This window comes from Entelurus aequoreus, linkage group LG01, assembly GCF_033978785.1.
Source record: "Entelurus aequoreus isolate RoL-2023_Sb linkage group LG01, RoL_Eaeq_v1.1, whole genome shotgun sequence".
In the NCBI taxonomy this organism is placed as follows: Eukaryota; Metazoa; Chordata; class Actinopteri; order Syngnathiformes; family Syngnathidae; genus Entelurus; species Entelurus aequoreus.
This window is the reverse complement of record NC_084731.1, coordinates 16351235-16369184: the sequence shown is the minus strand read 5'-3', so window position 1 is coordinate 16369184 and position 17950 is coordinate 16351235. Positions and strand designations below refer to the sequence as shown.

Genomic DNA, 17950 nt, shown 5'->3' with positions numbered 1-17950 from the left:
TCCATAGTTTGAACTGACAGGGAGACGCAGCTCATGTTGTTTTGCTAAGCTGATAAAGGCTGATGGGAAACGCAACCAAATTTGAGAACTATACAGAACTGCATAGGTTATTCATAAGTCTTCCATATTGGAGAATCAGTCATTGAATACTTGTTCTTCCACAGGACTGCGAACTGGCCCAGTGTCCAAACAGCCAACCTGCTCAACCAGGACCCAAAGTCCCTTCTCATCAGAGCCATAAAACCCAATGGCGATTTGGTTCCTGGACCCAGGTTGGTGATCCTGATCAATGAACTTGTCCCTGTGCAGGATCCCTTCCTCTTACCCTTTCTCCTCTGTCCCAACAGTGTAGCGCCAGCTGTGGCAAGGGGTCACGGATGCGTTATGTGAGTTGCCGCGACAACCACGGTGGTGTGGCAGAGGAGTCGGCATGTGCTCACCTCCCGAAACCTCCTGCCCGAGAAGTGTGCTCCGTCGTCGCCTGTGGACAGTGGAAAGTTTTGGAATGGACAGCGGTAAGAAAATAAACAGAAAACCATATTTTTCGGACCATAGAGCGCACCGGATTATAAGGCGCACTGCCGATGTGCGGGTCTATTAGGTCTTTTTTCAAACAAAAGGCGCATTAAAGCGGTCATATTATGATTTTTTTCTAAATGTAAAAGACTTCTTTGTGGTCTACATAACATGTAATGGTGGTTCTTTGGTCAAAATGTTGCATAGATGATGTTTTACAGATCATCTTCAAGCCGCTTTCTAACGGTCGCTTCAGGATGCGCCGTTTTGTGGGCGGTCTTATTTACGTGGCTCACATTCAACAGCGTCTTCTCCCCGTCATCTTTGTTGTAGCGGTGTAGCGTGCAAGGACGGGGGTGGAAGAAGTGTCAAAAGATGGAGCTAACTGTTTTAATGACATTCAGACTTTACATCAATCAATAATGGAGCAGCATCTCCTCCTCCGTGGCTCACTAGTGCAACAACAACACAGTAAAGGTGTCCCGTGAAAAACCCTCAGACCGGAACCCTCTAATAACTAAAGTTCCGTGGGTGAATTTTGTAAACCCACTACAGTTTTTAGCGCTTTGATAGCTAGTCTACTGACAGATATAAGTAAGATCTTTAATATTAGAAATGGCAACAGCGGAAGATGAATGTCACATAAGAAGGTAGAGAAAACAACTAAGCTTATGACTGCGGTGTCGGAATGGACTACAATTGCTGACGTGCGCACATTTTCAGGACTTATGCAGATCCCAAATACACATCAGCAGGTACCAGAAGGTAAGAAAAGTTGGTTTTGCATAATATTGCGAAACAAAACGCCAGGTAATATGTCTGCTAATAGGTGCCATTTTTCGGTCCTTACACACACCATAATAATACTCGTATGTTTAATGCGCCGACAATCCATCAAGTGGTGCGGCTTCATAGCTTACCGAAGTCGTACTAAAAACATTTTGACAGGTTTTTGAGCGCCGTGTGTAATGTTCTATATTCTCAATGGAACATTTAACGTTTTGGTGTTGTTTACTGCCTTCATATTGCAGTCCACACGTATGTCTTATGTATGACTGCCATCTACTGGTCACACTTATCAATACACCATGTACCAAATAAAATTGCTTCGGGGTCAGTTAGCACAACCAAAATTATTCCTTACATTAGGCGCACTGGCTTATAAAGCGCACTGTCGAGTTTTGAAAAAAATGAAAGGATTTTAAGTGCGCCTTATAGTCCGAAAAATACGATAAGCTTTCTAGCCTCTACACTAATATCATTGTGTATCATGACAGAAGGAAGACACTATTAGGATCCCCCCCAGATCATTAAAAAGTCTTAAATACAATTTTCAGTTTGTAAGGCCTTAAAAAGCCTTAAATAGTCCAGAATGTCTGGAATTGTCAAAAGGGAGTTGTTCAATTTGATATGGGACCAAGCCAGTGGAACGTTTCCATCCCTTTTCCTGTATTTTTAACAGCAATTTTATTAGTTGTAGCGCAACAGAGCAGAATGTAAACACCTGCTGGCTGGGAACAACTCAATGTGGCTATATATATATATATATATATATATATATATATATATATATATATATATATATATATATATATATATATATATATATATATATATATATGCATTATGAATGTAAACAGATGAGAAAGGTAAAGTAGCGTCACGGTGGCCTAGGCCTATAGCAACAGTACTAAGGGATGATTCAGGACATCGCATCTAATGTGGAACCAATGCAGAAAAGCTTGAACGTCAGAAATGTGATCTCCTAGTTCCTTTTAGCACAGTTACAACAACATTCTGGATCAGCTGAAGAGCCTTCACAGACTAATAGTCAATGCGATAGCATTTGCAGTACGTCCCCGTAAGACATGCATCTGGTTATCCTTAATGGTATTCGCCTTAATTAGGTGTCATTCAGAATTTATTTTCCTCCAAGTCTATTTACTTTATATGCACTTTCCCAAAAACTAACATTGAGACTTGACAGGCTTTAACAGCTAAGATGCAAGTGCACTGTGGCCTGGAAAGAGACTTGCTAGTTTGTGTGTCTGTGTGTGTTATGCCTGTGTGTGTGTGTGTGTGTGTGTGTGTGTGTGTGTGTGTGTGTGTGTGTGTGTGTGTGTGTGTGTGTGTGTGTGTGTGTGTGTGTGTGTGTGTGTGTGTGTGTGTGTGTGTGTGTGTGTGTGTGTGTGTGTGTGTGTGTGTGTGTGTGTGTGTGTGTGTGTGTGTGTGTGTGTGTGAGAGAGAGAGGATATGGCGAGAGGCACACATTTTTTGAGCTGTGAGATCCAGGGGGGTGCAGTTAGGGGCTACAACCTTGCTTCCAGATGGTTTTCATCAGCACGCTTGTGATACGGTACTGTTAGACCGCAGGTCTGTTCACCATACACACTAGTACACGCACACAAGATTATGCATACCCAGTCATGACCACCAAGCCAAAGACACTCACTGACCTTTCTAAGGGAAACGCTCAATCAAAGCAGTTTTAGAAGCCCTTTTTTAGCCACACACATCATTTTTTTAAACATCTGGTCTGCCCCACTTTATTTTACAACACACACAAGTGATATGTTAGGGGTCCGGTCAAAGCCTTTCATTTGATAAATAATGGAATCATACAACTATTATTAATATGGAGCTATCATTGTGAGTGGTTGTATAGCTCAGATAACAAGATATGTTCTCTGGGTTTGGCCCTTGTACAAATGTAGTTGAGGACCTCGAACCTTTAGGTATATATATCATTTGTAATAATTCTAACATTTGATATCTTCGTGCCAGAGCATTGGTAGTTGCCAATCGTTGCATAAGCGCTGTCCAGTATTTGACCTGATGTGTAACAGAATGTGGAGTCTGTTCAGGCAGAGCTGAGAGAGACTTGCTGTTTGACACAAGATCAGTATCTGTAAGTTTGGGCCCTTAAAGAAAATATTACACGGTTGGATAACAAAGTACGCAAGTACGCGGATCTAAAAGACACGTACAAACATCTAAAACACAGGTACGCGTATCTAAAACACAGGTACGAAGATCTAAAACACAAGTATACGGATCTAAAACACATATACGCAGATCTAAAACACAAGTATGCGGATCTAAAACACACGTACTCGGGCCTAAAACACGTACTCGGACCTAAAACACACATACTCGCATCTAAAACACACGTACTCGAACCTAAAACACACATACTCGGATCTAAAACACACGTACTCCGATCTTAAACACACGTACTAGGACAGGGGTCGGCAACCCGCGGCTCCGGAGCCGCATGCGGCTCCTTGACCACTCTGATGCGGCTCAGCTACATACATGCCGACCCCCCCGATTTTCCCAGGAGATTGATGGATGTCAGTGTCTCTCATAAATTACTCCCAGGGATAAAATAATCCTATTTACACTCTAATTACTCAATAAAGGGCGTGCCCTAATTACACTGCAGTAATTGTCCTCTATAGCATTTACATACAGTGTGCCAGTCCAGCCACATGTTGCATGTTGTTATTACTTGCACACACAGGAGACAGCAAAGCATACTTACTCATCAGCCACACAGCTTACACTGACGGTAGCCGTATCAAACAACTTTAACATTGTTACGTTACAAATATGCGCCACACTGTGAACCCATACCAAAAAAGAATGAAAAACACATTTCTGGAGAACATCCCACCGTAACACAACATAAACACAACACAACCATTACCCAGAATCCCATGCAGCCCTAACTCTTCCGGTCTACATTATACACCCCCGCTACCACCAAATCCCCCCCACACATCTAAAACATACGTACTTGGATCTAAAACATACGTACTCGGATCTAAAACACACGTACGTGGATCTAAAACACACGTACGTGGATCTAAAACACACGTATTACGTTGATTTCTAGAACGGATCTTAGGGGTTCACTGTGACATGATAAACTATTGGCGGGGATGCTTGCTACTCAAATTTCTGCTTGCAACTTAAAGCATAACAATTAGCAGAGAGATGGCGCTTATCTCAAAACACTATTAAGTTGGGGCACTCTTAACCCTTGGGGATCACACAAATGTTACAGGTCCCAAGGGTTTCAGCCATAAAAGCCTTATACTGTATTTTCCAGACTATAAGCCGCTGTATTTTTCCTAAACTTTGAACGCTGCGGCTTATACAAAGGTGCGGCTCATCTATGGATTTTTCTTCGCTAACTGCTAAATTAGGAAATGGATTAAGCGAAGAAATCAATGTACTAAAATGATGCACTTCAAGAAACTGTTCAGACTCAAAGTGTCTACAAAGTACAAGGAAGAAGTATCCTGATAAACATCTTGAACTTTATTAAAAAAAGGAAACAAATCTTATCTCATAAAGGATAATAAAGACATCAACAACTTTTCTGTTTTGTTCGATCAGCCATTTTACTGCAGTGTTATAGGCACCATTTGGACACAATTAAGGTATGTAAATAAACATTTGCATCATCTCGTTTCACACCGTACTGGTATATATTTTCGGCTTATAGCCCGGTACAGCTAATATATAAAAAAACATTTTTTTTCTAAAATACAGTGGGTCCAGCTTACAGTCCAGAAATACGGTGTATTAATATTTTTTGACTTTTAACGCTTGCATTGTTTAATCATCTTCAGATTTATCCGTCAATAAAACATTTTTAATTTTATTTATTTTTTGTTTTATGCCCTTTTTGTTAAAGAAACCCCAGTTTTTTATGGCAAAAACACATATTTTGCAATATTTGTGCACCCACCAACATTGTTTTTATTACATATAAGCAACTATGCATGTATAATTGTTACGACGGGGTCGCATGTTAATGCGCAGGTCGTTTCCCCAAGATGCAGACAAAACTCCGGAGGCAGTGTACAGGTAGGAAAATGATTTATTTTCCATAAATCAGGCAAAATACAGAAGAGCGTGCCGATTGCACGGGAAGCTAAGGAAATAGCTAACGGGAAAACTTAGCATTGAACCAGGAATCAAAGAGTATACCAACGTAACTTGTTGCATAAGCAAACAAGACAGCCAGACTGAGTGTGGGCGAAAAGCAGGAATAAATAGTTCTCTGATTAGTGCCCGGCAGCAGGTGAGCGTCCCGAACACTAATAAGAGGCAGGTGAAAATAATCAGCACCCATGGCAACCAAAAAAACACAAACCCATGGGTGCTGAAACAGAACTAAGGGAGTCTTTAACTAAACAAAACATGATGCGAGCAACGGTTCATGACAAATATGAATGAATGGTACTCTGGCAGTATCTAGTGGTACTCTATGGTACTCTGGCAGTATCTAGTGGTCGAAGGGTCAAATTACTCCTAATAGGATTTGCACATATTTTAAAAGGAAAATTCAATTGTTCATGTAAAAAAGCGTTATAAAAAAACAGGTTTACGGAGTATGACAAAAATGGCCATTATAAAAGGGAGTCAGTGGGAGACAAAATGGTCCCGGGGTACTCCAATGTATACTGCTCCTGTGGCCGCTAACCTTTTAAAATGAACATTTTGGTGCATGATGTCGTAATTGTGCAATAAAAAGACCCACAAAGATCCCAGGTCTCCCCCCGTGGATTAAATTAATTTGATAAATACCATTGTATTTAACAATGTAACTAATGTTTTGTGATCTTAATTTGTTTTCCAGTGTTCAGTAACCTGTGGTCAGGGTAAAACCACACGCCAAGTGGTCTGCGTCAACTACAGTGACCAGGAGGTGGACGCCAGCGAGTGTGATCCCGACGATCGGCCCAGCACCGAGCAGGACTGTGCCATGTCTCAATGCCCGTCCCACTCCAGCGATTACAGACCCTTCCCATCCTCGCCAAACAGCAGTGCCAGGAACCTCATCCCTCAGAGCCAATCCCACCAATGGCGGACTGGACCTTGGGGCGCGGTGAGTCAAGCAGACTCCTGGAAATGAATGGAGGTCCTGGGCTACGTTTTACACTGCAGGCCAAAGTAGACCAAATCAGATTTTTTCCAGATGACTGTTTAGATTACACAGAATGTGATCTTTATCAGACTACAGTATAAATGTGCAAAGGCCCCGTTGTGGCCTCAACGCAGGTCGATGGAGTGAAAACAAAGGAAGTTGACCGAATTCCGTAAATGAACAAGGAAGTCGCTACTAGGGATGATGTTTGATAAGAAATTATCGAGTTCGAGCCCATTATCGAATCCTCTTATCGAACCGATTCCTTATAGATTCTATTATCGAATCCAGATAGAACAGATAAACACACAGTATTTGGTTTAACAAAAGCTCACTTTTATTTTATAAGAAGAAAAAAACATTTTTTTTAAATAAATATTGACTGTTGTTACCCCCCCTAAAAATAAATGAATAAATAAATAAATATTGACTGTTGTTACCCAAAGTATATTAAAGGCCTACTGAAATGAATTTTTTTTATTTAAACGGGGATAGCAGATCTATTCTATGTGTCATACTTGATCATTTCGCGATATTGCCATATTTTTGCTGAAAGGATTTAGTATAGAACAACGACGATAAAGATTGCAACTTTTGGTATCTGATAAAAAAAAGGCTTGCACCTACCGGAAGTAGCGTGACGTAGTCAGTTGAACATATACGCAAAGTTCCCTATTGTTTACAATGATGGCCGCATGAAGTGAGAGAGATTCGGACCGAGAAAGCGACAATTTCCCCATTAATTTGAGCGAGGATGAAAGATTTGTGGATGAGTAAAGTGCAAGTGAAGGACTAGTGGGGAGTTGAAGCTATTCAGATAGGGAAGATGCTGTGAGAGCCGGGGGTGACCTGATATTCAGCTGGGAATGACTACAACAGTAAATAAACACAAGACATATATATACTCTATTAGCCACAACACAACCAGGCTTATATTTAATATGTCACAAATTAATCCTGCATAAAAACACCTGCGTGTTTGTTATGCTAGCTCCTAGCTCCTCTGCTAGCTCCTAGCTCCATAGAACACGCCAATACAATTCAAACACCTGATCAACACACACAATCACTCAGCCCAAAAGACCGTTTACCTAACCCAAGGTTCAAAAAGCTTATATATTTTTAAAAAGTTACGTACGTGACGCGCACATACGGTCAAGTTATCGAATGTTTAGCAGCCAAGGCTGCATACTCACGGTACCTGATATTCAGCTGGGAATGACTACAACAGTAAATAAACACAAGACATATATATACTCTATTAGCCACAACACAACCAGGCTTATATTTAATATGCCACAAATTAATCCTGCATAATAACACCTGCATGTTTGTTATGCTAGCTCCTAGCTCCTCTGCTAGCTCCTAGCTCCATAGAACACGCCAATACAATTCAAACACATGATCAACACACACAATCACTCAGCCCAAAAGACCGTTCACCTAACCCAAGGTTCATAAAGCTTATATATTTTAAAAAAGTTACGTACATACGCAAAAAAAAGCCAAAGCTGCATACTCACAGTAGCACGTCTGCGTCTTTGTCATCCAAATCAAAGTAATCCTGGTAAGAGTCTGTGTTGTCCCAGTTCTCTACAGGCGTCTGTGTATCCAAGTCAAATGTCCTCCTGGTTAGAGTCTCTGTTATCCGAGTTCTTCCATCTTGACTGCATCTTTCGGGAATGTAAACAAAGAAGCGCCGGCTGTGTACTGTTGTGGCTGACTACGTTCGAAAAATACATCCATTTCGCACCGACAACTTTCTTCTTTGCTTGCTCAGCTTCCTTCTTCATAATGCAATGAACATGATTGAAACAGATTTACGAACACAGATGTCCAGAATACTGTGGAATTATGAAATGAAAACAGAGCTTTTTCGTATTGGCTTCAATGTGGAAGGCATACCCGTGTTCGCCGGGCCACGTCACGCGCATACGTCATCCTCAGAGGCGTTTCGAACCGGAAGTTTAGCGGCAAATTTAAAATGTCACTTTATAAGTTAACCCGGCCGTATTGGCATGTGTTATAATGTTAAGATTTCATCATTGATATATAAACTATCAGACTGCGTGGTCGGTAGTAGTGGGTTTCAGTAGGCCTTTAAGTGGGACTTTTCAGAAAAAAATATATATACAGTAACACAAAAACAACCTGTCTCTGTGATCACTATAGGTGTATAAATAATAATATAGTGTTAAATAAAATCAGTCCCTTGGGCAAAAAACTGAAAATAATACAGCTCTCCAAAAAGTGCACTTCTGCTGCTATTGGAACATAATAACTACACACACTATGACACTAAGAACGCCACAGTCATCAATCAACAATTCTGCAGTTCTGGTTGACATAAGAAGTAACCTTATTTTAGCCTAAAGGCTACAATTGAGCAGATATGGAAATTAACCGTCAACAGTTAACGTTAGTTACTCACCGGCACTATCACTGGAACTGGGGCTGCAGGTTGAAGCAGAGGAAGGGGGGCGTGCTTCGTCATCTCTGTCGCTGCTTCTCCACGTGTCGAAGACGCGACACGGTTCTCGAACTTTCCGGTTATGTGCGACCTGAACATGTATTAACATGTTTGTTGTACTGCTCCCCTCACATGAGAGCGAAGCCTGGCAATAATTGCATATTGCCGTTTCCTCGTCATATTTTTTTGTAAAATGAAGCCATGCCTTGAGGCGTTTTTTCCGGTCCATTATTTTTGCTGCTTTCTGTATCTGCCGCCTAATGACTGAGCTACGTCATTTCCTGTGATGTCCCACAGGGCATTTCCTGTAGGACGGGATTCGTTCCCAGGGATTCGAATAAAGAACCAACTCTTTTTCTTTACTATAGTGGCCTCGATAACGGGAAGCGGTTCTCAAAAAGGGATTTGATTCCATGGAATGGGTTCTTTTCTTATCGAACAACCCGGGAGAACCGGTTTCGAACATCATCCCTAGTCGCTACTACTGCTAGTACTTTGCAAAATAAAAGTTGACAAGTCTTGAAAATTAGTGTTTTAACGTAAAAATAAAGTAATATAATGTATGAATGGATATATATATATATATATATATATATATATATATATATATATATATATATATATATATATATATATATATATATATATATATATATATATATATATATATATATATATATATATGTATGTGTATGTGTGGGGAAAAAAAATCACAAGACTATTTCATCTCTACAGGCCTGTTTCATGAGGGGTTTCCTCAATCCTCAGGAGATTTTTTTATTTTTTTTTGCAAAAAAAATCTCCTGAGGATTGAGGAAACCCCTCATGAAACAGGCCTGTAGAGATGAAATAGTCTTGTGATTTTTTTTCCCACACATACATATTATATATATATATATACTACCGTTCAAAAGTTTGGGGTCACCCAAACAATTTTGTGGAATAGCCTTCATTTCTAAGAACAAGAATAGACTGTCGAGTTTCAGATGAAAGTTCTCTTTTTCTGGCCATTTTGAGCGTTTAATTGACCCCACAAATGTGATGCTCCAGAAACTCAATCTGCTCAAAGGAAGGTCAGTTTTGTAGCTTCTGTAACGAGCTCAACTGTTTTCAGATGTGTGAACATGATTGCACAAGGGTTTTCTAATCATCAATTAGCCTTCTGAGCCAATGAGCAAACACATTGTACCATTAGAACACTGAAGTGATAGTTGCTGGAAATGGGCCTCTATATATAGATATTGCACCAAAAACCAGACATTTGCAGCTAGAATAGTCATTTACCACATTAGCAATGTATAGAGTGTATTTCTTTAAAGTTAAGACTAGTTTAAAGTTATCTTCATTGAAAAGTACAGTGCTTTTCCTTTAAAATTAAGGAAATTTCAATGTGACCCCAAACTTTTCAACGGTAGTGTACATTGCGTAAGTTGATTACGTAAGTGAGTAGAAAAATAAAGCTAACGAGTTTCTGGAGCATCACATTTGTGGGGTCAATTAAACGCTCAAAATGGCCAGAAAAAGAGAACTTTCATCTGAAAATCGACAGTCTATTCTTGTTCTTAGAAATGAAGGCTATTCCACAAAATTGTTTGGGTGACCCCAAACTTTTGAACGGTAGTATATATATATATATATATATATATATATATATATATATATATATATATATATATATATATATATATATATATATATATATATATATATATATATATATATATATATATATATAGTGTAATATATTTGGGAAGGTTCTGATCTGTCAATAGCTGTTAAGTAGAGGAGACACGGACATCAGCGTGGATCTACGTTAGCTTTATTTTTCTACTTACTTACGTAAACAACTTACGCAATGTACGTAACATGTAAGCAAATGCGCCATGATTTTAGGTTGTCCTGAAGAATTTGGAGGTAATCCTCCTTTGTCATTGTCCCATTTACTCTCTGTAAAGCACCAGTTCCATTGGCAGCAAAACAAGTCCAGAGCATAATACTACCACCACCATGCTTGACGGTAGGCATGGTGTTCCTGGGATTAAAGGCCTCACCTTTTCTCCTCCAAACATATTGCTTGGAAAGTCAAGACAGCCATGACATTATGTTCTTTACAAGTAACTTTTGACCACGACTGTATATATACGTTTAGTGTGAGAACCCATTTGACGGCGAGTACCCCGGCCCTCTCTCTCTGACAACAGTGCTCCAGCACGTGCGCGGGAGGCTTTCAGCGGCGAGTGGTTGTGTGCCAGGACGAGAACGGCTACCCTGCCAACAGCTGCGAGGATCGCACCCGGCCCAGTGAGCAGCGATCCTGTGAGTCGGGGCCATGTCCGCAGTGGATCTATGGCAACTGGGGAGAGGTAAGGCAGACAGACACAGCTTTACTGGTGTTAAAAGGGCCAGTGGGAAAACCAAACTTTGGGATGCTTATGTTTGGATAATTACTTTGACTGTCTGTGAAGGTTGCATGAGAAAAAGGAGGTCTGAAATCACCTGAAGCTCAATTTCACATTCTTTGTGCTTCCCACGGGATAGCATTCATGGATTTTTTTTTTTTGAATGATTTTTGAATGTGAACTGTCCTCCTGCTGTCCTCAGTGCACCAAGCCATGCGGAGGCGGGATAAAGACGAGGCTGGTGGTATGTCAACGTCCAAACGGCGAGCGTTTCAACGATCTGAGCTGCGAGATCCACGACAAGCCGCCGGATCGGGAGCAGTGCAATACTCAGCCATGCCCGTCTAGCCCCCACTGGAGTGCAGACCCATGGAGCTCGGTACGCTCATAAAAAATACTCTTTTTTAAATTTTTTAAACCTCACGTTTCGCCTGTAGTGTTTACTCAGTCACAGTCCTTCTATAAAAAAAAAAAGGGGGGGTTTTCTGTGGCACTTTTGTTGCTGGAGAAAACAAACGCTACCCGACTCCCTTCCACTTCCTGCTCCCCCCCTCCCCCGCCTGCGACGTTTCCTCAAGACATTTGGAAATGCAATTTCTCCCGCACTTACACGGCAAAGATATTTGCCAGACAAAGTACATCAGCCCCGAAATGCTTCAGTGACAGCTGTGACCGGAAGAAACTTATTTCTTTTTTTGCCGACTCGAACCGTCGTGGGGCGAGTATCAGGATCACCTTTGTATCACAATCAACGCTACTTTTGTAACATATTGTTTTCAGAATATAATTTATTAAGATATTTTTTTTTTTTCTGTTCATCTTTTGTACATAGCATTAACTTTAAAAGTGATTTATTTTTCTGTTAGCTCTTTGTATTGGGACATAGCCAATTGTTGTTCACGTGCAAATACTGATGAATGTTTTTTTGTATATCAGGAATATACAGTACGATAACTTTTTTTTTGTTTTTGTTTATCATCCAAAGAACGGCCCATGTTTTTATAAGTGTGCGGTGCTACCTTCTGACATGTGTGTGTTCCCACTTGAGCATTTAAAGCACCCACTTACACGGGACTCCATTTGGGCTGTGTACTATATATTTTTTTTATTTTTACCAAATGCATATTTTAAATTGTATCATGAATTCAGTTTGTCTTAAGGCACATTTGCTTTGTTAGAAGAGATAAGCTTATGTCGACACTTTATTTCACAAGTGTGTATTTTCTCTCTCTATTGGATTTGCCTACGCAAGGACATTGACACCAGGCTGGTGCAAAATTACGAATATAGAATTTTAATTGAAAATTTGAATTTTGAATTGAATTGGTTCCACCACAGAGCATGGATCGGAAATACGGGAAGTGGAACGAAATGAATTGCAGATTAATTCAAAATAGCCAAGTAACAGGAATCATTTGTCACGTTTAACAAAGATTATGCCTTAAATCAACGTCTTCAATTTGGCTTTTGAAAGGGAGATAGCATTCAGTTTAATTGTCTGACAATCTTAATGCCGTTGCTTAGTCGACATGTCGCGGACCATGTGGGTACTTCAGATCACTTACCCTTAATTATACTCTTATTAAGAGTTTGCGCAGCATTTACTTATATGGCCCAATGCAAACAACCTTCCGTAGTCATGGTGTGAAAAAAAGTACTTCAGATCACCGACCTTTGATTATACTCTAACTTAGAGTTCGCGCAACATTTACTTATATGGCCCAATGCAAACAACCTTCCCTAGTCATGGTGCAAACAAAACCAAAAAATACAACTAACACAAAATGTCAACAGACATGGTCACACATAACAAAGCCTGCTAACTGAACTTTGTGGACATTTAAAAAAAAACCATAAACAATACAAAATTACAGCCATTACAATGCATGATGGGACAAATGCAAAACACTCTCCACACTTATCAATGTTTGCCTTATATTAGCATTCAGTTTAATAGTCTGACAATATTAATGCTGTTGCTTAGTCGACATTTCGCGGACGATGCGAGTACTTTAGATCACTTACCTACTACTTACTCTAAGAGTTTGCGGAGCATTTACTTATTTGGCCCAATGCAAACAACCTTCCCTAGTCATGGTGCAAAAAATATATACAACTAACACAAAATGTCAACAGACATGGTCACATATAACAGCCTGCTCACTGAACCTGGTGGACATTTTAAAAAACGTCCATGTACCGAAAACAATACAAAATTACAGCCATTACAATGCATGAAGGGACAAATGCAAAACACTCTCCACACGTATCCATGTTTGGCTCATTTTAGCACTTAGTTTAATAGTCTGACAATTTTAGTGCTGTTGCTTAGTCGACATATCGCACTTCAGATCACTGACCTTTAATTATACTGTAATTTAACATTGCGCCGCATTCACTTACATTGGCCCAATACAAACAACCTTCCCTAGTCATGGTGCAAAAAAAAAATACAACTAACACAAAATGTCAACAGACATGGTCACACATAACAAAGCCTGCTAACTGAACTTTGTGGACATTTAAAAAAACGTCCATGCACTGAAAACAATTAGAAATTACAGCCATTTAAATCCATTACGATGCATGAAGGGACAAATGCAAAACACTCCCCACACGTATCCATGTTTGGCGCATTTTAGCTGCTTGATATTTCTGATTGATTACAAAACTTGAACATACTCTTAATGTGTGTATGTGTATATGTGTATATATGTTTACATGTATATGTGTATATATGTATACGTGTATATGTGTATATATGTATACATGTATATGTGTATATGTATATAAATAAAAAAATATATAATTAAAAAATACATAAAAGCACAGAATAGTAAGAATAATAGTAGTAATAATAGCAATAGATAAAATAGAAAATAACTGAATAAAAAATAAAGAGCCTTTGAAGGGTATAAAACATTCAGTAAAAAAAATGGTCTTTGCAGTCCTAAAGTTCTGAAACACAAATTTCCCTAATTTTGACTACATGGACAATGTAAAGAGTTCTGGGACATAAAGTATTTTCCCATCATTTGCAAGTTACCTCAAATGAAATGTTTTATAAATATGTTTTGTAGTCTTAACTGGCGATGAAAGTGTGTAGATAAAGTTTTAAAAAAAATTATATTATTAAGTACCTAAAACCTATTTGAATACAACAAAGTAAACATACGATGTATGCATGAGTTTCAGGGTAAATAATGTTTCTGGAAACTACAGTCATGTACATCCAAATTATTTATCGCAATTTCATGTTTTTGAAGGGTGCTGGAAAAAATGGTGTCACATCCGTATCGTGAATATTTGGTCTTATTCCAAATAGATTCCTAATTTTTATAAATCTGTTTTGTTTGTTTTTTAGAATTTTTTTTTTTCAGGGCCATACTTATCAGCGGTTAAAATGAGCCTGTTTTGAAAAAGGTTTTATTATTATTATTATTAAACCCAACGATAAATTGCGAGAATCTGTTTGAATCGTGTTGAATCAACAATCGATTCCTAATAGAATCGTCGCCCGAGGAATCGTTATTGGATTTTATTCCTACTTCCTTCAATTTGAATGTGATTTGCATTTCTACTTCCTGTTTTCAAATATTAATTCAAAATTCATGAGATCTCCTGGTGGACAATAAGCTTATTTGGGTTAAGAACCAACACATTAGGTGTAACCTAAAAGGAAATACCTGGAAAAAGACGTACCAGCGCTGTAAAATAAAGTGTCTCATGGGTTTAGTGGTCATCAGTGGGAATATAATTTATTTTATATTCCACTGTAGCAGAAGATGTCCTTAGTACAGTCAGTGTGTCAAGCTCTCTGCCTCAAAGGTGCTCTATGAGTGTATATGTATGTTAATGTTTGCTTTGTACAGTACGTGGACTTCTTATATCTAAATATATATGCTGTGCTCAACAATACCTCACTTGGAAACAAACACAACTTGCCATTCTTCAACCCCAAAAGCAGTGAAGTTGTCACGTTGTGTAAATGGTAAATAAAAACAGAATACAAAGATTTGCAAATCCTTTTCAACTTATATTCAATAGAATAGACTGCAAAGACAAGATATTTAACGTTCGAACTGGAAAACTTTGTTGTTTTGTGCAAATATTAGCTCATTTGGAATTTGATGCCCGTAACATGTTTCAAAAAAAGCTGGCACAAGTGGCAAAAAAGACTGAGAAAGTTGAGGAATGCTCATCAAACACTTATTTGGAACATCCCACAGGTGAACAGGCTAATAGGCTAATCATTCACAAACAAGGACGGGGCGAGGGTCACCACTTTGTCAACAAATGCCTGAGCAAATTGTCCAACAGTTTAAGAACAACCTTTCTCAACCAGCTATTGCAAGGAATTTAGGTATTTCACCATCTACGGTCCGTAATATCATCAAAAGGTTCAGAGAATCTGGAGAAAACACTGCACGTAACATTGAATGCCTGTGACCTTGGATCCCTCAGGCGGTACTGCATCAAAAAGCGCCATCAGTGTGTAAAGGATATCACCACATGGGCTCAGGAACACTTCAGAAAACCACTGTCAGTAACTACAGTTGGTCGATACATCTGTAAGTGCAAGTTAAAACTCTACTATGCAAAGCGAAAGCCATTTATCAACAACACCCAGAAACGCCGCCGGCTTCGTTGGGCCCGAGCTCATCTGAGATGGACTGATGCAAAGTGGAAAAGTGTTCTGTGGTCTGACGAGTCCACATTTCAAATTGTTTTTGGAAACTGTGGACGTCGTGTCCTCCGGACCAAAGAGGAAAATAAACATCCGGATTGTTCGAGGTGCAAAGTGGAAAAGCCAGCATCTGTGATGGTATGGGGGTGTATTAGTGCCCAAGGCATGGGTAACTTACACATCTGTGAAGGCGCCATTAATGCTGAAAGGTACATACAGGTTTTGGAGCAACATATGTTGCCACCCAAGCAACGTTATCATGGACGCCCCTGCTTATTTCAGCAAGACGATGCCAAGCCATGTGTTACAACAGCGTGGCTTCGTAGTAAAAGAGTGCGGGTACTAGACTGGCCTGCCTGTAGTCCAGACCTGTCTCCCATTGAAAATGTGTGGCGCAATATGAAGCCTAAAATAGCAGAAGGGAGACTGTTGAACAACTTAAGCTGTACATCAAGCAAGAATGGGAAAGAATTCCACCTGAGAAGCTTCAAAAATGTGTCTCCTCAGTTCCCAAACGTGTACTGAGTGTTGTTAAAAGGAAAGGCCATGTAACACAGTGGTAAAAATGCCCCTGTGACAACTTGTTTGCAATGTGTTGCTGCCATTAAATTCTAAATTAATGATTATTTGCATTAAGTTTCTCAGTTTGAACATTCAATATCTTGTCTTTGCAGTCTATTCAATTGAATATAAGTTGAAAAGGATTTTAAAATCATTGTTTTTATTTACCATTTACACAGCGTGCCAACTTCATTGGTGTTGTTTTTGTATGATAAATATCCTCTACACACTGCAATGGTGCTTTGGCCAAACAAGGGAGATTTCAGCATCATAAATGAACGGGTAGATGCGTCCATTGCTCTTTTTTTTTTTGGACTCATCGTATATCGTTTATGGTGAATGTCACTCAAAACAACGTGGCTTTTTTGAGTGCAGGACATGATGTGTGACCACAGGAGGAGTCGACACTGTTTAGCATGCAGAGCTCTCCACTCTGAGCCCACCCGGTGCGTCTACCTCACTCCGTTACGTCACCTGGTCGTCTCCCATGCGGAAGTCGTACCTTCTCACGCTTTGCCGGGACGGTGAGAGCCGATCCCCGAAACTGTGGTGAGGGAGGGGGGGGGGGGGGGGGGCAGCTTTTGCCTGAAGCCCACCCAGTTGACTCCTCCTGGTCATAAATGTCTGGACTGACCACACACACCTTATTTTAAGGGCCTGTTATCACAGCATCATCCACTAATGAGAGTGTTGCACGTAAACACTCCCACGTGTACACTACCATTCATCTCATCTACTGCTTTTTACACCGAGTACCACCTCAGAATTCACCACCGTTTTTGTTTTCTAATGTTATCGCCTGAAATAAATGAATAAAAAAAAAGAAAAGAAAAGATGACCAACAGTAAAACACAGTAGCGTAGTAGGCCTAAGTATTCGTTAAAAACAAGGCCAAGAATATTTAAAATTTGTGTTACTCCGTCTACAGTACATATCTACAGACTTACCACTAGATGGCGCTAGATGTACCACTACCACCAGAGTTGGGTACAAGAAGATTATGGCCGACTAAAAAATAGGCGCCATGACTGCAACCAAGGACGTGCGTGCAATTGCTGTCATTTTCACGTTTTTCTGAGGAAATAAACCAAAATAATAAGTTTATATATAGTTCTAAACATACTCCAGCTCATAAACTTGCAATAAAACATGCTTTTATTTCGTATTGGCGACCGTATTAGATAGGGGTGTCAAAAAATTTAAATATTATCGCATGATTCGGGATTCTTTTTTGTAATTATTCTTAATCGATTAAAACTAAAAATCTATTTATTAATTTTTTGTATTTTTTTTTCAACTGTCCTGTCCAGCTGCTTGTAACAGCGAATAATGTATGAATTGTCCTCTGGTTTTCATTATTAATTATATAAATTGTT

The 17950-nt window shown here is 39.5% G+C and overlaps 1 protein-coding gene across 1 annotated transcript in view; it reads left to right on the top strand.

Moving 5' to 3' along the window:
- The window catches only part of adamts9 (ADAM metallopeptidase with thrombospondin type 1 motif, 9), a 121434-nt gene extending 104323 nt beyond the window's left edge, over nt 1-17111 (top strand). The window contains exons 24-28 of the mRNA XM_062044652.1: nt 165-272; nt 348-515; nt 6170-6418; nt 11129-11290; nt 11529-17111. Of these exons, the coding sequence (XP_061900636.1) occupies nt 165-272; nt 348-515; nt 6170-6418; nt 11129-11290; nt 11529-11717 (876 nt within the window). The 3' untranslated portion in view covers nt 11718-17111. The remainder of the gene's footprint in view (nt 1-164; nt 273-347; nt 516-6169; nt 6419-11128; nt 11291-11528) is intronic.
- Nucleotides 17112-17950: the final 839 nt, after the last annotated feature.